Source organism: Halichoerus grypus, chromosome 2 (genome assembly GCF_964656455.1).
Source record: "Halichoerus grypus chromosome 2, mHalGry1.hap1.1, whole genome shotgun sequence".
In the NCBI taxonomy this organism is placed as follows: Eukaryota; Metazoa; Chordata; class Mammalia; order Carnivora; family Phocidae; genus Halichoerus; species Halichoerus grypus.
In genome coordinates this window covers 162,783,252-162,803,591 of record NC_135713.1, presented here as the reverse complement: position 1 = coordinate 162,803,591, position 20,340 = coordinate 162,783,252, and the positions used below count along the sequence as shown (strand labels likewise).

The window sequence follows — 20,340 nt, the reverse complement described above, 5'->3', positions numbered from 1 at the left end:
CGCATACCCACAATGTAACAGGAAAAGTGCTGCCCCCATTCCTTGGTTCAGAATATCCATCCCTCTACAACCAAATCAAATCCTAAAACTTTAGATTTGAGAAAGAACTTAGAAACCCATTCAACCTTCCTCCCCCACACCCCTCTTTACAGATGAGGAAACTGAGGCCTAGAAAGAAGAAATTAGTAACTCAGAAAGGGTCACAGAGATTCCCTCAAAAATCCTGATATTTTAAAGTTGCAAATACCTAAAAGCCTGACTTTCCATACAGCTGCCAAGCTTGACCTCGGTGTATACACTACTTCTCAAGAGTAAAAAGTATGGAAGGAAAAGGAAAGGACAGAGTCATCAGGCATTTCTGTAGCTCAGTGGTCCTCACCCCAGGGGTGATGTTTGTCCCCTAGGGTACAACTGGCAAGATGGAAACATTTTGGGGTGTCACAACTGGGTAGAAGGGTCTATTGGCATGTAGTAGATAAAGGCCAGGGATACTGCTGAATATCCTACAACGCACAGGACATCTCCCCACAACAAAGAATCATCTAACCCAAGGTATCAACAGTGCCAAGGTTGAGAAATCCTGCTATAGATTAAATTACAGCAATACTGTTTGTCCCAGAGCACAAAACACCTGTGGAGGATGCAAGGGGGGGCTATTCCTGGCCTCTCCTAAACCCCTCATTAGGCAGGTGTGGCACATGGTGTGCCTGTAAACACAGAACAGCCTGCTGAATGCTGTGGGAAGCGGGGAAAGTAGTTTTCAAGAAGTGACCCTATTTCGGGGCCCCTGGGTGGCTCAGCTGGTTAAGCATCCAACTCTTGATCTCAAGCCCAGGTCTTGATCTCAAGGTTGTGAGTTCAAGCCCCGCACTGGGCTCCACGCTGAGCAGGAAGCCTACTTAGAAAAAAAAAAAAAAAAGAGTGGCTTTATTTCAAGAAAAAAGGGCAGTGCCTAAACCTACTCCCTATAATCCCAGCTCTGCTGCTCACCCCCACAGGGTCAGAGCTGAACATGCCTCCATTTCATAGTCCATGTGGTGAAATAATCATTCTAAAATACCCTGATGCCCTAATCAAACTAATTTTGAGTCTCTATGAAAATGCAAAGTGCTCCTGAACTCTTTACCCTCTAAAATGTTTCTGAGCAAGACGGACTCTGAACCCTAAAGAACTGAGTTAGATAAGCAGCAAAAGATTGTGAAAAACAAGCCCTTGGGAGTGGGGCTTAGAAAACCCAGGTTTATGGCTGGAAAGCGCCTTAGAGGCCACCTATTTCAACTGGGAGAACAAGCAGAAATCCAGAAAAAAAAAAAGTCATAAGGTTACACAGAAAGTTCCTGGATATTAATTTCTATTGTCAATTAACTGAACATAGAACTACCTTTTTCAGAGAATTCATGGAATCCAGCTCTAAGAACTGATGATCTTCCTGAACCCACATCTCCAAACAGACCCCACTGTGGCGAAATTCTCCATTTCTACCCTGTAGCTTTCACAAGACACTGGTTTTAATGTATAATGATCCATCCGATCTTTTTCTCCCGTCTCTGTCTGAGCAGTCCTTCCTCCAAGGTGTCTCAGCCTTTGGGTCCTGGTGTCTTTGCTGACCAAGTGTTTGAATTCCCCAGTCCACCTGCCCAACGAGAAGAGCCGCTTAGGCCCTGATTCTACAGTCTTAGTTCCTGAGGAAAACCCAAATTCTGCCCTGGGGAACAGACTGAATCCTGAACTTGAGGATACCGGCAGGTGTGAGGTGCAGAGGGGTCAAGAACAAGAGGGAGGCCCGAGGTCACACAAGGAGCGCAATTTCCCCAGATCAAAGTACAGAAAGTGGAAGGCAGAGAGCACGGGGATAGAGCGCCGTTAAGCAAGGCCCCCAGAGGCCAGGGAGCCGGATCGGGGTCAGCAGGTGGGAAAAACTCCTGGGACGAAGCCTAACGGACCAGAAGGAGCTACAGCAGGCAGGCAGAGGCCAGGCAGGCTGGAGAAACCAGGGACACTTTCTTGGAGAAGAGGGGTGTCGAGGAGGCGGCGCCGCTCCAGGACACTGCCTCACCTGGGGCCCTGCCGCCGCGCTCTGGGCCGCCGCCTCGGCCCGCGCAGCCCGGGCACAGCTCGCCAGGACCACAAACCCCGATGGGTCGCCGGGCACGGCCTCCACCAAGGCCGCCTTCACAGACGTAGTGCCCAGGTCGATACCGAGAACGACGGGCCGCGCAGCCATAGCCTCGGAGCGCCGCGCCGCCGACGTCTGGGGGAGTGGGGCCCCCTCCGGCACGCTCCGGCCGGTTCCCAGGCGCCGAGGCGGGGCCGGTCCTTCAGCCACACCCAGCATGGAGGCTTCTGGCCTTCCCATTGGTCGAGGAAGGTGGAGCCCCGCGCGCCGTCCCGGCGGGCCCCGCCTATAGGCGGAGAGGCGGCGGAAGGCAGGACCTAGGGGGCCCCGTTCCACGCGGCGGCCGTTCTAAGACGGCGGAGCGCTCCCGCGGCCTTGCTCACCGTGGCATCGCGGAGTTCGCCGACAGGCACTGGGGGCTCCGGGAGGCTCTGTGTCCCTAAAAGTGGTTTAAGCCTCCCACACACCCCAGCCCCCATCCCTGCCAAGGCGCCTGGGCCCCTCTGCTCCGCCGCAGCCCTGCCCGACTACAGTTCCCAGCGTGCATCGCACCGAGCTCCGCCTACCGAGAATCAGGTGGCTGGAGTCCGGTGACTTCTGGCCCGCCCCCATCCAGACCTGGCTGCCGGGGGAAGCCGGTACAGTCCAAAACGGATCCGGCGTCCGTTGTGGTCGCTGTCCTGAGCCTAGAGGATCTCAGGTGAGCGTCGGCGCGGCCCCAACAGCCTCCCCCATTTACCCGGCGGACCCCGAGAGGGCTAAAGACTGGCAGTGTAAGTCGGTTGAGGATCTTGCCGCGCGTCTAGTCCCCCCTCCAGCCGCGCTAGGGTTCCATCACCTACCAGCGGTCCCGGCCTCGAGACAGCCAGCCTACGGGTTGGAAGGCCCGCGTGCTGGTGAGCGGAGGCAGGGGACCCTGGGCTGCCGAGGTGGTGTGGGTGGCCCTACTCCAGTGCAAGTCCGAGCCCCCTCCCCGCCTCCTGGTTAGTTGCCGCCTGAATCTGGGTCGCGGAGTTGGCAGATTACTTTGGAGAGAGGAGGTGCTGAAAAGCCCATTCCACGAACTCCCGTTGGTGTGCTCAGCGCGGGTCTGGGTTCTGGGGGACTGGTCAGAATGAGACCCCGCCCTGCGTTCCGGGACTTTCAGGCTGGGGGAAGGGAGGACAACTGACTGGCTACCCTTTTAAACGGAACTGAGAAAAATAACCACCTATGCTTTATGAGAGCTTGCTAGGTGCCGAGGCAACGGTAGTAATCGTTTTACGACATTGTTTCTCAACCTTTTTTTCCTAATGAACTCCTCCCCACCACCATGAAATTTTAATACCACTGATTAAGTCTGTTTGTGTACTGTGGCCCTTTGGAGGGCCACAAGCCATGTTATGCTTTTCATCTCCTTTAAGTCCTATGATGTAGTCCCACTGTCTTGTGTTCATATTAGGAAATTGAAGCTTGAGGAGGTTAAGTAGCACCCCAAAGTCACACAATAAATGGGGAGCCCAGGTTCAAACCTGTGCAGTCTGTCTGCAGGGCACACATTTTTGACACTTTCTGTGTTCTACAAGGGAAGGAGACTCAAGGTGTTCCAGGTTGTAAAACAATTGACAGGATCAAGTCAGATACTTGACAGGAGCTGGAGACCCCTGACCCCAGGTTGCTCCGGGGGTGCATGGTTTGGGAGTGGAGACCTCTTGAAATGGTATCTGAGTGACGCCTGGAAGATAGAACTTAACACAGGAAGAGGGGCATGCCCGAAAGAGCCCATTGTCGTGAAATTCTACATTTCTACCTTGTAGCATTCACAAGACATAGTTTTAGTGTATAGCTATCACTCTGACGTTTTTCTGACATTTTAATCGACTTATTTCTCAATGTCTATCTGTCCTGGTGTCTTTCCTGCAAGGTATGTATCTCAGACTCTGGGGCAGGCGGGGGCGGGACTTTTGCTGACCAAACATTTGAGTTTCTTAGTCCACATTCCGCTCCTGCAGGATGAGAGGAGCTGGTTAGGCTTGATTCATATCTGATTTCCGGGGGGGGAACCCAGACTCTACCCTGAGGGACATTCTGAATCCTGAACGTAAGGACACAGGCAGGTGTGAGGAGCAGAGAGTGGCAAGAGTGAACGGGAGACCCGTGTTCACTCCACAGACACAGCAGAGCAATTCCCTGCAGGTCAGGGTACAGAAAGTGGGTGGTAGGGAGCACAGGGATACAGCACCAAAGGCAAGGAATCCAGAGGAGGCCAGAGACAGAGCAGGTCAGTGCCAGCAGGTGGGAAAGCTCCTGAAGTAAGACCTAACAGATCAAAGGGAGCTGCCCAGGCAGAGAGGCCCCCGGAGGAGACAGGGACGGCAGAGATCAGGCAGGCTGGAGCAGTCAGGAAGATGTCTTTGAAGGGAGGGGTGTATTAGGAGGTTCCCTGAGGCCTTTTGGGAAAACTGAAATCAGAGAGGTGTTTCCACACAGACCTCTCCTAGCTCTCCCCACGGGACTCCCCAGAGGCTGTCAGGTGGGAGGGCCTAGGCTCTGCATGCCAAGGCAGTATGTACAGACCAAGTTACAGATATCCATGCTGACCTGCCCCATCTTGACACGTGGTTCACCTGCTGTGCATTGGGGTTATAGGTGTTATGTAGTGCATCTCCCTCACTTAACCAATGAGTTTCCCCTGGGCTAATCTGGGGCTCCTCCCTCACTGGGTCCCCATTATGAGTGATCCCTGCCAGTCCTGGAGAGGTGACACTTGTCAAATGAAAAAGTCTTAACCTGGTGTCAGTTGGTGGCATTAGCCCCTTAGGCTTTTGACCCAGGACAAGGAATGAAATTAATTTCCTTAAGGTTCGTAGGTTCACAGAGTCGAATATCTGACCACAATTTGGATAACTTTTTGAAAAAAAGGACCCCCAGCCGATAAAACTGCATGCTTTCTTTTTGTTAACAAGCTTACAAGAAGCAGTTGAAGAGGGAAAAATTTGGTGTTTGTCTTCTTCCTCAGAGTGGAGCCTTACACAACACACTTAGCCTCTCTGAGCCCATGGCTCCACATATCAAAGAAAGCTATGTTCCACACACCCCACCCCCCAGTCACCTGGTGATGCAAAGCATGTGAGGTCACTGGTGTGAGGTGAAAGCCCTTTAGGAACTGTCTGTGCCGTGGTCCATTTGTTGCTGAGCTGCTCCAACTTTAACCTGAACTTTTCTTGCTGTTTGTTTTTCTTCCTAGTTCTTTGAAATTGAGGAACATGATAAGGAGTTGGCTGATTATTTTTATCCTTCTTCCCCTGAAGCTCATAGAGAAATGTGGTGAGTTTAGAAATGGGTCATCAACTTTGTAAAGAGGGAGATGGTGCAATAGAGTAAGTAGCCAGACCTGTTCGTAGCCAAGGGTTTAGGATTGTCCAGACTGCATGTGTCTGCTGGCTCCTTGGCCAAACGACCACTGAGTGGTGGAGCAGACCCAGGTCTGGGGTTCAGGACTTTCACAAATAATTGACCTTCTTCCATGGGGTCCCTATGACCTTTTCTGTACCACCAAAGTCAAACTGCAGAGCTTCAACAACTCCCTGTTCTGTGGACCTCACAGAAGGAATTATAGGTCCTAGGAGATGCTGCAGAAGCAAATGACGTGGCCATCTTGTTGCACCTGGTTCTTCTGTCAGGTTCAGATATCTGAGGAGTCTGCCAGGCATCCCCTTGGAAGATGGAAAAACCTTCTTTTAGAGAGAAACCGAGGAACAGGATGCAGCAGCCCAAGGGCGGCTAGGGGCCTGACATAACACAGGCTGGTTGTCAAAAAATACCTTGGGGTTTGGGCATCCTTGTGAGGTTTGTAAGAGCAGCAGGGCTGTTAGAGGTCTGCATCATTCTATCACTTCTCCCACTGCCTAAAACATTGCTGAAATTCCTTCCATGAAGAGGACGGAAAGTGTTTAGCACTCCTAGGATGGCAGGCTGGTTATTTTGATCATCAGCTTGGCTGTTGTCAAAAATCAAATATATCTTGGGGCGCCTGGGTGGCTGTCGGTTAAGCATCTGCCTTCGGCTCAGGTCATGATCCCAGGGTCCTGGGATCAAGCCCCATGTCGGGCTCCCTGCTCAGTGGGGAGCCTGCTTCTCCCTCTCCCTCTCCGCTCCCCTGGTTTGTGTTCTCTCTCTCTGTCAAATGAATGAATAAAATCTTTTTAAAAAAATCAAATATATCTTAAAATCCCTGACTAAGGATTTCAAATGACCCTTATACAAACAATACAAATCCTGCAGAAGCTTCCTGAGAGCTGTACACAGTGGCTGTACCATTACAGTTATGTGGCCTCTTGAAGGCTCTTCTAGGTTTGTTAAACAATCAGTCATGTTACTTTGCAATCACACCTTGTGGATAAACAATTTCCAAGAACAGAAAGGTGGTACCCTGAAGCCTGGTATTTCTCCATACGAATTCCAGAGCCCCATTCCAGACCTGCTCTGCACTGTCAGGCTTTAGATAAAGCCCAGGAAAGAAGAGCACATCTGGCCACCACCACCGCAGTTATACAGAGGGGAAACTTCGACCCAAAAAGTCTTCCCCAAAGTCAGAGAGTCCCCAAAGGTGGCACCTGCATAGGATCCCTGCTCCGTTTTACTTCTTTGCTTCCTTTCCTGAATGTCATTGAAAAAGAGTAATGGAAACACCATAAAATCAAGTGACTAGAATTGGGGTTCTGAGCTCATTCTGCTTGTCTTCTTCTTCTTTGCTTTGGGGATTGGTCATCAAGGACCGTGGATGAGATGATCGGTCTCTGACGTCTCTGGGTGGAATCTTGAGGCACTGCCACCTAGTGCCGAGAAGCTGGGCCTTGGGCCAGACGGGCCTGGGTTTGAATCCTGCCTCCACCATGTCTGAGCTATGTGGGCACTTGCCCTCTTGGGATTCTGTTTCCTTATATCCGAACTGGGAAGGATAATACCCACCTCTCACTGTTACAATAATTAGAGAATGGGTTAACCATGAGGCAGAGTGGGTGGGATGGGGAGCGCAGTGGAGGGTGCCAATAAGTATTCCTTTGAAAAAAAAAAAACCTTCCTTAGGGGAAACTTCGGGTGGTTTCATGAAGACTTGTTTGGTAATTCTGATGTGGTGTCCCGAGACTCTTGCCCAAGGGCAAACTTTAAAATGTGCTCTCTCTGGAAATTATGCCTGCTTCATAACTGCCTTCCATCTTGGGCTTGAAAATGTCCTAGAGTGTTTACATGATGAGAACAGTCACCAGCAATCATGTAGCACTCAGGCCACATGGGAAGTGTGTCACAAACACTCCCACACTGTGTCTTCACGGCGCCATGTGAAATACGTAGTGCCGTGCTCCCCATCTTACAGGTGAGGAAATAGAGCCCCACAGAGAGGTTAAGAGCAAGGAAGGGACAAAGCCGGGGTGGACCGTGTGACTTCAGAGCCTAGTCTCTCAGCTGCTAAGAGCCAAGTGAGGGGAAAGTAAACATTCCCTGATCTGGTTCTCAGGCGCTCACAGCCTCCTCTTGTAAAGTGCAAAGAATATGGAAGAGCGGACCTCTCACCGTGACCACAGCCCAGCAGAACCTTCGGGCCCCAGAGGTTATGGGTTGCCCCAGAGGTGTGGGGGGCTGCCTGGCATCACTTTCAGTATCTCTGTCCTGGGCACTGTCTCGTCAATGGTTTTGCTTCTCTGGTGTGGTCCTCAACTCTAGGTAGAAAGTAACATCAGGGACCTTAAGTCCTACTGCCCCCCAGCTGTGCAAGCCCAGAACAAAGCCTCAGGTTGCTGTCAGACCGTGAAAAAGAAGGGGCAGAGTTGCCAAAGCTGCCTCCGGGCCCTGAGGCTACACATAAGGGAGGGGTCGTCCTACTCAGCTGTGAGAGGCGTGGCCTTTGCAGGGGCCAACATGGGAACATGCCCACTCAGTGGGACGCCAGGCAGGTGTGAGGAGAGTGCTGAGACTAGAGACCTCAGGCTGTGGGAGTCTCAGCTTGGAGGCTTGCGGGTGCAGGTGACAGAGCGTGTGTGCACATTCATGTCTGCGGGGTTGTCGTGGAGAAGGCGGCTCTCAGAGCCAGGCCCAGAAGTACAAGTGCCAGGCTGGCCAAATCCTTTGCAGGAGATGAGGTTACCATTCTTGGGAGGTGTTTAGGCAGAGGAAGGGCAACTTCCAGGTAGGAGTAATGAAAAAGGGGATCAGACAGTGGAGGTTATATCAGGGAACTTTTAAGTTCCCCTCCAACCTGAACACCTAAAACTTCAGATCTTATTTATCTTCTGCCTAGAGGGAACTGGGGAGAGAGAAACCTGGGCCCTGCCTGCAGCCGCTCCCCCTACAAGGACCATCCTAATCAAGTTAAGCTCCTTTCCCCTATGGGCTCCCTTCCTGCCCAGTCTAGCTTCATGACCACTCCTTAGTCCTTGCATAACCCTGAAGGCCCTGAGGTAAGGGAGGTGAAGTGGACAGGGGCCTGGGGCTTTGAGTGCACCTGGGAGTAGGGTGGGGTGCAAGTGTGGGCTGCCCAAACAACACAGGAAAAGGTCAGAGAGAGGCTCACTCACTCTGGTTCTATGGCCAAGTTGCTCTGGGGTATTTGGCCTCCCAAACCTGCTTCCTCCCTCACTCCCAAGGCCTATTTGGCTACCTTATTCTGCATTAACACCTTAATGCCAAGAAGAAATCCCTGGTAGTGAGATTGTGGTATACACCATTTTCCCCCCACTCCCCAGCATAGTCAGTCTCAGGAAGGGGATCAGTGAATGGGTTTGGCTAAGTTAGTACAGAGCCCAAAGGCGTTCTTTAGAAACAGGGTAGCTGGGCCCTGTGTGTCTCTGAGAGTACAAGAAGGGGCTGGACCAGTTCTGCAGGGCCATTTTGGCTCCATGAACAGAGGAAACCCCTGTGCTTTCCCATCTGAAGAGGTGGCTCAAGTCCACATTTTTCAGTCCCAGATCGATGCATGAATTCCTGTGTGACAATTTTGGGGCTCCATTGTTCTAAAACTCTGGATAACTCAGCCTCAAACCTCTCAGTGTGGGGAAGAAGAAGCTACAGTGTTTCCTGCTCAGGCCTGTGTCTACCTCTCTCTGGCAGCAGAAGGGGAAAGAGCATAATGAAGGCTCAGGTTTCCAGGCCCATCACTACCCTCTCAGGACCTCCATGTCTTCTTCTAGAAGATGGGGGTTGTCATGAGTCAGAGCTCATGAGTTCAGATGTTGAGGAGCCTCATCCCAGTTTTTCCTTGTGAGCCTGAGTTCTCTGACCTAACGATTTGTCATTGGTTTGGGTCCTTCCAGAGTCGACAGTCGACTTCACTGTTCCTCCCACTGTGAAGCTGGAAAATGGAAGCTCAGCCAACATCAGCATCACGCTTCAGTAAGTTCCCGGGCCCAACTCTGTCATCAGCCCGGTTCATTCACCCCATGGCAGGTCAAGGCTGACCCCTGGTTCTGTCTGTTCGTATTTCAAATGTGATACCTTTGCCTCTTCACTTTAAGACAAGCCAGAGAACCCTAGGGCCAGTGGATATTCTGTATGGTGGTATCAAGTCCCTTCTCTCCTGAGAAAATAAAATAAGCTTTAAAAAAAAAAAAGAAAAAAAAAGACAAGCCAGAGAAAGAGAGGTGATAGTAGGTGGTCTGCAGACTCAGGTCCTAGAGTCTCTCTACTCCCGGCCACTGAGTCCTTGTTTCTGGTTGGAGGAGGAGGAAGGGGGCTTCCCCCTAGAGACATGAACCTTTTCCCCAGCTGGGAGATGGCCTTGAGTGACCAGCAGTTGATGCCAGACCTCAGAGTGGTCCCTTCCAAGGCTCTAAGTATTTGATGAGAGCCCTGAAGGTCAGGGGGCAAGGAGCTGAGCTGTTCGGCAGCACTTCCGAGATCCCTTCTGAAAGCAGAAGTGAGCTTATTGAGTAGATCCCATTCATGGTGACATTCCCGCTTGGCCTTTTCTGAGTGTCTTACTGGTTAACCTCTGCTGGTTCAGGTGTGAGGTGCCGACCTAGTACAGACCGCCAGAGAGCCTGCCTCTTCCCTATCCTTTACTGCTTCTCCCTACTCTTGCCTCCCCGCTGTGAGGATTCCCCAGGACCTAGAACCTTGTCCTTTTCTCTTTACCCTTCTTCCTTTTCTTCACCTCTCCTAGGAAGTCTGATCTCAAACCAAAGCTTTGATAGCAACCTGCATTCCATCCCAGCTCCTGCCACCCCTCTACATGGACACCTTATAAATCTGACAAGCCTTCCCCTCACCATATCACCCCTCTCCAGAATCCTCAAGGGGCTTTCCATGGCCTTCCGAATTCACTCCAGGTCTGTACATTCACACTTGAGGACACCACCAGCTACTCCCATCGGACATGTCTCCTGGCTTTCTGGGGACACACTGGTCCCTGCTCAGACCCAAGCCCTTTAAAGCCTTCTCTACAAGAGCAGATGGCTTGGTCCTCTTGGCCTCTGGACACCTGATTTGGCAGTCACAACCTGTTCCCCACCTTCTCATGTTCTCACCTGGCCCCTGTGGGCCTCTTGTCTCCCGAAACTGATGGAAAGCTCCTAGGAGCAAGGACCCCACCTCTACCACTCAGGGCCTAGCACATAGCACTTAATTATAATTGCTTGAGCAGTGACAGGCCCTATGTGAAATCCAGAGGGTTGGTTGAGATCTCACAGTGTCCAACTTCTCAGCAGTAATCAGACTCTTATCCTCCACAGGCATCCATTAAATGCAACCTTGGTGATCACTTTTCAAATCACATTTCGTTCAAAAAATGCTACTATCCTTGAGCTCCCTGATGAAGTAAGTAATGAATTTTAACTGCTGGGTAATAAAATACTTTTTAAGAAAGTGCTTTTAGAAATAGGCCACCTTGTTTTTATACCGTGGGCTGCTCCTGTTCCATCATTCTAAAAATCTCTGATTTTGGCTTTGTTCATCTCTTTGAGGATGGGCATTTTATGCCATGTAGATGGAATGAGGAAGGTGGTAGTAAGAAATTTGAGGCAAAAATGGTTCTGGGAATGTAGAAGAAATTCTTAATAAAATAGCTTTCTAAAGCTTGGCTGCATAGAGGGCATTGGTGGACCAGCAGTACTGTCCCTGCTGGAAAATCTTTTAGAAATGCAGAATCGTGGGCCCTATCCCAAACCTACTGATTCAAAACCTGCATATGAGCAAGATGCCCAGATGATTTAAGCCCCCACTGAAGTTTGCAAAGCACTCTTCCGAGATTCCATTGGTTGAATGTTATTTCCAGAAACCAGTGCCAAATGCTAACAATAACTATTCATAGTCCTTCTGCATTTATCTGTTAATATACACACTGCTTCTACCTTACCAACATTTGAGCAATTACCAATTGACTAGATAAAAAAATATCACTAGGGAAGGCAGCAATGTAGAGAATAAACAAGAGTTTTTGTTTTTGTGTTTGTTTTTATTTTTATTTTTTATTGTTATGTTAATCCCCATACATTACATCATTAGTTTTAGATATAGTGTTCCCTGATTCAGTAAACAAGAGTTTAAAAAAAAAATAAACAAGCTGTATGCAGGGATAACTACGCAGCATGTCACGAGGCCCTGTGTGGTTGTAGAAATGGGCTGCAGGTTGGCTGTGAGGCTCCGGCGAGGAAACAGTCCTGAAGCATGTGATCAGATAAAGGGTGTCAACCCAGAAGGGCCTTGCGTGGGAAGGCAGTCCTCTCTCACCCTCTGGTGAGCACCACACCTCATTAGACAGAGCCATTTCTCACAACTTTCCCCCTGCCCCGGGGCATGAAGCCTGCTGCAGGGTAAGAAAAGGCATGGGTTCTTAGAGCAGACTGTGGTACCCAGCTGAGGTCTGGTTTGATCCACAGATCAAATTTAGAGTCTGAGGAATGACGTTAATCACCTTGTTTAGGGCCAGTAAAAGTCAGACATGATCTTAAGCAAAAAAAAGGCTGATGCAGAGAAGCCTGCCCCGTACGCTTCCTTGGGCGTGAAGTGCAAACACAGGCAGGGCCAGTCCGTGGTGTTGGTCAGCATAGCAGTCTCCCCTTGGGGATCGGGTGTCACTGGAAAGGAGCAGCATGAGGCTTCGAGGGTGCTGGAAGTGCTCCATTTCTTGACCTGAGTGTTTGATCTTGGTTTGTGGTTGTTACTTCATCAAGCTGTGATGTGTGTACTTTTCTGCACATTATGTGATAATTCAATTTTATATAAATTTAATGGTGGATAACATTGTATGTCAACTATAATTTTTTAAAAATTATATGGTGGAAAGTCAAATCCAGTTATAGAAATGATCTATATGGGCGCCAGCCCACTTTCCAGGGGCCAACCTATATGGCCCCTCCCCATCCAGCTCTAACCATTCCTATCTACTCCCTGTGCCTTTGGAAACCACTGGTTAGAACTTGGGGGTCAGGTAGTCTAGAAGCCTGACCCGTGAGCCTTGGATAAGGTACTCCACCCAATACATCGCAGATTCCTCATTCGTAGACATAAGGTTAGTAATGTCTACTTGACAGGGTTGTGAGCATTAAAAGCTGGAGCAAGTATAAAATGTCTAGAATTGTATCTGGCATGTAGAAAGAAAGCACTCAGTAAAAAATAGTGATAAATTTCGCTGTAGACCTAAAACTGTTTTCAAAATAAAGTTTATTGGGGCGCCTGGGTGGCTCAGTCGGCTAAGTGTCTGACTCTTGATTTCAGCTCAGGTCGTGACCTCAGGGTCGTAAGATCGAGCCCCGCATCAGGCTCCGTGCTGAGTGTGGAGCCAGCTTAAGATTTTTCTCCTTCTCCCTCTGCACCTCCCCACTTGTGCGCTCTCTCTCTAAAAAAATTAATTAATTAAAAATAAAGCTTAATAATAATTTTTAAAAAAGATAGTGATAGTTATGATTTCCTTTTGCCTTGTATCAGTTGATTTCCAGTTGACCAGTTTTCTTCCTGCCTAGTTCCTGAAGGGACTTAGTGGCCACTTACAAATATACAACCAACATTGCCAAAAAAAAAACTTGTTAAAAATAAGAAAAAGTAGCCGAGAGTAGTACATGTCATGAGGATGTAGCTTGCAAGAGGTGAATCACACTCTGGGCTTTGCTGCAGCTGCTTATACCATTTCACTTGTTCTGCCAAAGCCCCCTGATTTCCGGCGCTAAAACCAAAAAGACGGTCCTTCCAGGGTCCTCATAAAGAAGCCACTGAATTCTAATGGCTGCATCCTCACAATGCCTGTGGTATGGGTTGAGGTCTGGGGCCCAGAGCAATATCCAAGGAACAAAGAGGGGGAGACAGTTGGTTCAGGGAAGGTATCATTCTGCTCCCTGCCACACTTGGGAGATTTGAGAATGTCGGGGGTGGGGCGGGTGACTGGGAGATCAGATATTGCAGGCAGGCCTCCGAGTACTGTTTCTCAGAGCAGAGCTTTTGATAAGTGTTGGGCAGAAAGGAGGGTAAGAGTGTTCTGCCTGGCAGGTGTCTGTCTTCTGTTTTGTCACTTGGCAGCCACACTGGGCATGGGGCAGACATCGTTTGTGGGTATTAAGGAGCCTTCCGTTATAACAGAAGTAGAATAGCAGTCATGGTATTTATGGACATTATGCCATTCATAGCAACCTTGTAAGGTAGACACTTCTGTTATCCCCTTGTACAGGTGAGCAAACTGAGGTCAGAGCTTGAATAACTTGCCTGAGATCGAGCTATCCCACCTTCCCTGGTAGTTGAGGCAGGGGAGGGCCTAAGGGCAGGGCTGTTGTTCTGCTCAGAACGTCTAACACACGGGTATTGGGGGGGGGGGGCAAGTAGTTGGTCCAGTGTTTCTCCTTCCTGTTAGTAAGCTCTTGGAAGGCAGGGACTGTGTGTGATCTGTCCCATCATTCCCTAGAGCGTAGCCTGGAGCTGGACACTCAGTGAGGTCCTAATAACTGTAGCACCAGATCAAATTCAGTTTTCTTAACAGGTTGTGGTGCCTCCCGGAGTGACAGATTCTTCTTTTCAAGTGACATCTCAAGATGTTGGACAAGTTACTGTTTATCTGCACGGAAATCATTCCAACCAGACCGGGTAGGCTGACCTCAGCCCACGTGGACCTTAAATGATAAGACGGGAGGCAGGCAGTGTTGGGTACATGGGGGTTTTCCTTCAGGCTCAGCCTCAGCTCATCTCAGTCCCCAAATTCTTTCTAGCCCGAGGATCCACTTCTTGGTCATCCACAGCAACGTCGTTAGCATCATAAACCAGGTGATTGGCTGGATTTACTTTGTGGCCTGGTCCATCTCCTTCTACCCTCAGGTGATCACCAACTGGAGGCGGAAAAGGTAACCTGCTGAGCTTTATGTGAAGTCACTTGAGGCTAGTAAGATGAGAGGCATTCCAGAGAGGCTGTAGGCAGCATGGGTTCAGACTTTCCTCCTCTGCTGTTCTCTCTTCTTGCCCTTTCTAGAAAGTGTCCAGTGTGAAAGCTCTAAGAGCCTGTGGCAGGACTTGCAGCTCTGGGCATTTGGTCTGCGGCCCAGTTCAGTTCCTCCATGTGAAAGCAACAAAATGGGGCTTTTCAGGGAAGTGGAGACTGGGCAGGGTTGGGGGAGTGCACCAGATCTGCTCTGTTCTTGGTCCACCCAGCCCTGGAGGGGTTAGTGGCCGGTCTGCTGTGCCGGAGCTGGGTCCTTCAGCCTCGCAGGCTAAGGTGCCCCACCCTGACTTTAAAGACAAAGTGGGCCTGGAGTTGTGTCTGCACAGCAAGAACTCCAGCTCTCCTGTGGTCACCCCCATCAGATGGGCCTCGTGGGGGGCTGCGGAGCTGGGAGCCAGGTGTGGGGGGAAGATGCTTCCTCTGTGGAGGAGGCTCAGGACTTCCCTCTGGGGCCAGGACTTGAAGGAGGCAGGAGACGAGGGAGGGAGGGAGGAAGGAAACTGGTTCCCAAGAGGGTGGGATTGGGTGGCGTTGATTGGGGCATGCAAAGGGACCTGAGGACAGTGCTGTCCTTGGGAGAGCTGGGCCCTCCTCCCCATGCATTGGGAGCTCTGTCCCCTCCCTTCCCCCCAGTCTCAACCTTTGCCCTGCTTTGTCTCTTCATTGCTCCCATGCCACAGTGTCATTGGCCTGAGCTTTGATTTCGTGGCCCTGAACCTGACGGGCTTCATGGCCTACAGCGTGTTCAACATTGGTCTCCTCTGGGTACCCTACATCAAGGTATGGCACTGCCTGCCCACTGCAGCCCGGCCCCAGCTGCTTGGTAGCCTGGCTGCACCTCACCCCCAAGCTTCTCCCAACCCCTCAACCAGGAGCAGTTTTTCCTCACATATCCCAATGGGGTGAACCCCGTGGACAGTAATGATGTCTTCTTCAGTCTGCACGCAGTCGCCCTCACCCTCGTTGTCATGGTGCAGTGCTTCCTCTATGAGGTGAGAGATGAATCTGGTGCCCACCCCCCCTCGGGCTCCCTGGGCCAACACCCACCCCCACCACCTGTTGGCCATACTTCCCATGTTACAGAAGACACAGAAAGTCAGCATCTACTTACTGAGGCTGAGAGAGTAGACCCGGCCCTGTGCTGGGTACAGGGAACACCCATGAACCCAAGCTCTCAGGACCCCAGGTCTGGGGTGAGGGACACAGAGAGGCAGTGATGACCCAGCAGGCTGAGAGCCGAGCGGGAGGGGAGGACACAGGCGGCTCACGGAGGCCCTGGAACAGCCAGGGAGGAGAGGGAAGGAGGGCATCAAGGAAGTGGCATGGGGTTGTGGTCCACGGTGAAAGTGATGTTGCCATGGGGATGGGGAAGCGGGCCAGGGTGGGGCAGCCCCAGCTGGAGGGCAGAGCTGTGAAGGCCAAGGAACAGTGAGAAGAACTATGAGCAAATGGGTGTGGCTGGGGCTCGGGGTCTCCTGAGGGGTCTACAGTGCCATGCTGAGGAGACCGGCCTTAGCTGGAGTGCTGGAGGGCTGTTGGGCGTCTCAGCAGAGAAAGGCACCATTAGGCCGGTTTTCAGGGAATCACACTGATAGGTATGTTTTCTCTCACTGGATACACTGCTTCCCTCGGGGAGCTCCCTCTGCACATGCGAGGTCAGCCAGGGACTGCTTGGCTCCTACCTTCACGAACTTTCTAGGTTTTCTTACCCTTTGCTTTGAAGCTCGGTGAAGGCCTGCTCTGGGGAAAGGGAGGGGCGAGGGATGGGTTCCAGAGATGATCAGGCTCCACCTGGATCATGGAATGAGGCACAGGCCTCCAGTGTGTTGCAGGCCACATTCCCAGCTCCTGGTGGCCTCCAATAGGCACTCAGTTCTGCAATGTGGGAACGGGAAGAAATGGGCTCTGGAAAGTCTAAGAAGGACTGCAGTAGAGACCCTGCTAGTGACAACGGTGTGATTGGTACTGGGCTTTCTGTGCCCACCCCCCCCAACCCCTACCACCTACTCCCTTTCCTTTTCTCGGTCATCCTCAGCGAGGCAACCAGCATGTGTCCTGGCCTGCCGTCAGCTTCCTGGTGCTCTCCTGGGTCTTCGTGCTCATCACCGTGATTTTGGCTGCGGTCGGGGTAATCCCATGGCTGCGATTTCTCTTCTGTTTCTCCTACATCAAGCTCGCAGTGACGCTGGTCAAGTATTTTCCCCAGGTACTCTTCACATGGCCATTAGCGTGAGAGGGATGAGACACAGGGCCTGGGTGCTGCTCACATGGGGCAGCTTCTAGCTGGGGTGAGGAGATGTGCCACAGCGCAGGGCCAGGCAGAAAGCTGGCCGTAAGCACTGCCACTCTTCCCTGGAGCCAGGAACCACCTGAGGGTCAGTGGAGACTTCTCTGAGCTCAGGCTCAGCTCTGAGAGTCAGGTCGTACGGGTCACTTGTCTCTCCATCCCAGTTTTTCCTACGGACATCAGTTCTGCCCCCCATTGCTACAGCCGGTGACCCGGATGAGCAGCGGCAGGATACTTGGGAAAGCAGCCCAGCACTGCAACCTCTGACCTCTGTCTCCCATCCAGAGAGGTTTTCTTCAGAGGTCCCATCCGGGGTCCACCTTAGGGACCCTCAGCGTGCTCCCTCAAGTACTGGGTCCTATTCAGATGCAGAGACTTAGAGTCTAGCACATCTTCCCCCTTAGCCCAGACGGCCCAGGACCAGGGGAGGCGCGTGGGACAGCAGCCACTGGCGGGCTCCACCCCGGAATCTAGGGCCTCCTCTGACTTGCCCCATTTCCCATGGAGGAGCCTCCTTTTCAGTTTCCCCAGTGCAGGGAACCTGGTATTTCGTGGGCTCAGGAAGGAGAGCATTTGGGCCAGAGTCCAGGCCTGTCTCTTGGAGGGCTTGGAAACAGATCCAGGCTCTTAAGGATGAGCAGAACTTAATTTTGTGGGCAAGAGAGGAGGGGGCATTCTAGGCTGGGGGCAGTCTGCACAGTCAGAGGAGTGTGGGAGGTACCAAGAAGCACTGTTGAAGCTAAAAAGGTAGGGTCAGGCCTTAGGGGGCTGGGGAAGAAGGCTTCGGAGTGGGCGGGGGGAGGTCTTGAGGGAAGTAGGGCCCACAGTCCCTGAGTGTGGGAAGGCTTGGGCCTGGTCAACCCAGGAGGCAGGAGCTCCACTTGCAGATGTTTGGAATTGTCCCAAGACTAGAGAGGTGGCCACAAGCATGAAAGAGGGGGGGAGAGGATGAAGAAGGGGACTTGACGGGAGGCTGACTGAGGGAAGACCACTACAGAGGCCACATCCTCTTGGGTGATAAGGAGGTTTGCCCCAATCAGAGAAGTCCAGAGGGTTCTGGCTTTGGAGGAAGGATGTGGGCAGTGGCAGCAGAAAGTGGAGGGATGTCCAAGTGGACCCACCCACTAGACCTAGGAAGCCTGAGATGGAGTCTCCAGAGCCCAGCCAGAGCTGAGGGGGGAGTCAAGTCCAGTCTACAGATGGGGAAAACTGAGGTTAGAACTTCAGTAACACTCCCAAGATAACCTCCCTCCAGTGGTGGAGCTGGGATGCCAGACCAGGAAGTTGACACCTAGCCCATGTTCATAAGCACAACATGAAGTCCAGTCTGAGTTTCTCCTTCACTGGAAGTGAGAAGAAAAATCAGTTGCTAGAAAACCAGGATAGGGTTTCACCCCAGAACAGGGAAGGATAAAGAAGATGGAGAAGCAACATCTCCCCCTCCTTTGCAGTTGTGAGGTGCAGGGATGCGAGGAGAAGAGCTGTTGGCTGTGCACCCACATGAGACCCTGGGACCCGCCCATACTGTTCCCTCTGCTGGTGGGGACTTGTCAGAGCCCAAAGGTCACTGTGTTCCTTGATGCTGAGGCCCAAGCACATGAGTGGGAGGAATGAGAGCTGCTCTTGTTTGGAGTGACGGTCACAAGGTCTAAGAGGCAGCCACCCAGCCCCCTCACTGCTGTCATTCTGTCTGTCTGACCCAGGCCTACATGAACTTTTACTACAAAAGCACCGAGGGCTGGAGCATTGGTAACGTGCTTCTGGACTTCACTGGGGGCAGCTTCAGCCTCCTCCAGATGTTCCTCCAGTCCTACAACAATGGTGAGTCAGCCAGCAGGCTGCCTGCCCATCTGGTGGGCTGCAGGCACAGGGTGGGGCCAGGCTTCCTGGGATACCTCTCCACCCCCCCCCCACCTCCCAGCCCTTCAGCCTGGGAATCCAACCCAGTCCCAGCACCCAGGGGAGACTCACCTAGGGGCCTTTGCAGCTGGAGGATTTGTGGTTTTTCTGGGCAGATGAGGACACCTCCCCACCCCCACACAGCCCTGCTGCCCCACATGCTCCAGCTGTTTCAGGAGCTGCCAACTTAAACCCAAACTCTGTCCCCTGTGACTGTTAACAGAGCAGTGGACACTGATCTTTGGAGACCCAACCAAGTTTGGACTCGGCATCTTCTCCATCTTCTTCGATATTGTCTTCTTCATTCAGCACTTCTGCTTATACAGAAAGAAACCAGGGTATGACCAACTCAACTAGCACCCAGGGACCCAGCATAAATGGCCACGGGTCATGTGCCCACCAGGAAGGCTGAGGCAGAGGCTGGAGCGCAGGGCTGGCTCAGTGTGCTGACAGTTTTGAAGTGCTCTCTTCCTCAGGGCCAAACGTCTTACACACAAACTAGCCTGCCTTCAGCCAGGACTCTCCCAGGCCGGGCTGGGGAGGAGCCTCCCCCTGAGACAGACACCAGACTCTGCTCTGAGATGGAAAACCACACTGCTGACGGCCCCTCCCAGGCCTTGCCAGCCGGGCGTCTGGCCCTCCTGCATCTTGATGCCACCGTCTCTATTTTCTTTAAGGCTTCAGGCAGCACACACGGGTTCGGACAGCTGTCCCAGGCAGGATTGGGTGCTGAACTTGGAGCCGAAGGCCTTGACCTAAGCAGTGTTTCTGGGAGCAGCTTGAAGGACTGACCCCACAGTTGTGAGCCAAGGGTGCTTTGCTGCCACTGCTGTGTTCCCAGAGACCCAAGCAGCCAGGTGGTGTGGCCAGTGGACTCAGAGGTGCTGGTGCTGATGCTGGTGGCAGAGGGGACAGGACTGATTGGGGGTTAGGCCTTGGGGGGGGGGTCCCTTCTCTGAAGGCCACATGCTCTGAGCATTCATCTTCCTGACACTCATTCTACATAATTCAACACCCACAACTGTAATCACAGGTGGCCCAGGCTAGGGTCTGGTAAAGAAACTGGATTTCTGAGCCTTGAGGTACCCAACAGATTGGTTCTGAGCTACGCTTATGCCCAAACCCTCTGGATCTTTATCATACTACCCCCTTTTGGATTTTTTGGAGGGATGTTTTGGAAGTGAGTGGCTTAATTTCTTCACCTTCTGCCTACCTCTACTTTCCCAGAGTCAGGGACCCTATGTACCCCTTCAACTGCTCCTTGTGTCTGAGTATAGGACACGTGTGCGCATGCACACACACCATTCTGTGCCTTAGAGGCCATAAGACCTGCCAAATGCTGAGAGTAGCTCCCCTGTAGGGGAGGGCTGGCCCCCTTCCTTCACTTACCCGACACCTTCCTGAGACTCACCAATTTTTTGGCTGTTCAGGAGCCTCACCTAAGGACTTGAGACCACCTCACATAGTCCTCATGGGCCCAACCCTTATTCCAAACCTCTTTCCCTCTTTTCCCAGGCAGCTATCCTTCCTGTGGCAGGAGGGGAGGGTCCTAGGATGTGCCTTGTCAGCTCACTCTCAGACTTTTTACTACGAGATTAATGAGGTGCTTATATCCTTAATTAAAACCTGATTTGTTTCCTTTCTGCA

At 51.8% G+C, this 20,340-nt stretch overlaps 2 protein-coding genes across 10 annotated transcripts in view; one reads left to right on the top strand and one right to left on the bottom strand.

The window, feature by feature from the left end:
• SHPK (sedoheptulokinase) overlaps window positions 1-3,082 on the bottom strand; it is a 25,871-nt gene extending 22,789 nt beyond the window's left edge. Inside the window, exon 1 of one of the 3 annotated variants that reach the window (XM_078068035.1) lies at window positions 2,959-3,082. Coding sequence is in view for 1 of the 3 variants with exons in the window: in XM_036092851.2 (XP_035948744.2) it covers window positions 2,057-2,224 (168 nt within the window). In the remaining 2 variants the exon portion in view is untranslated. Of the gene's footprint in view, window positions 1-2,056; window positions 2,319-2,682; window positions 2,810-2,958 lie in introns of those variants that run through there. The other 2 variants (XM_078068036.1, XM_036092851.2) reach the window with 2 other exon arrangements.
• CTNS (cystinosin, lysosomal cystine transporter) lies at window positions 2,412-20,340 on the top strand. 7 transcript variants are annotated; one of them, XM_078068037.1, is made up of 13 exons: window positions 2,412-2,816; window positions 5,343-5,422; window positions 9,406-9,484; window positions 10,254-10,419; window positions 10,822-10,906; window positions 14,055-14,158; window positions 14,281-14,412; window positions 15,188-15,287; window positions 15,380-15,499; window positions 16,543-16,713; window positions 18,498-18,615; window positions 18,917-19,031; window positions 19,371-20,340. In XM_078068037.1, exons 3-13 carry the CDS (start codon window positions 9,451-9,453, stop codon window positions 19,450-19,452), a joined length of 1,227 nt encoding a protein of 408 aa, XP_077924163.1. In that variant the 5' UTR covers window positions 2,412-2,816; window positions 5,343-5,422; window positions 9,406-9,450; the 3' UTR covers window positions 19,453-20,340. The 7 variants fall into 7 exon arrangements, with proteins under 7 accessions (XP_077924163.1, XP_077924166.1, XP_035948754.1 ...); XM_078068040.1 differs by lacking the exon at window positions 5,343-5,422; XM_036092861.2 differs by lacking the exon at window positions 10,254-10,419 and having other exon boundaries at window positions 2,416-2,816.

Coding starts and splice junctions, on each gene's coding strand:
- CTNS (XM_078068040.1), top strand. CDS start 9,451: ATGGAAGCTCAGCCAACATCAGCATCACGCTTCA. Junction 10,907..14,054: donor TCCTTGAGCTCCCTGATGAA/GTAAGTAATGAA, acceptor TTTTCTTAACAG/GTTGTGGTGCCTCCCGGAGT. Junction 16,714..18,497: donor TGGTCAAGTATTTTCCCCAG/GTACTCTTCACA, acceptor TGTCTGACCCAG/GCCTACATGAACTTTTACTA.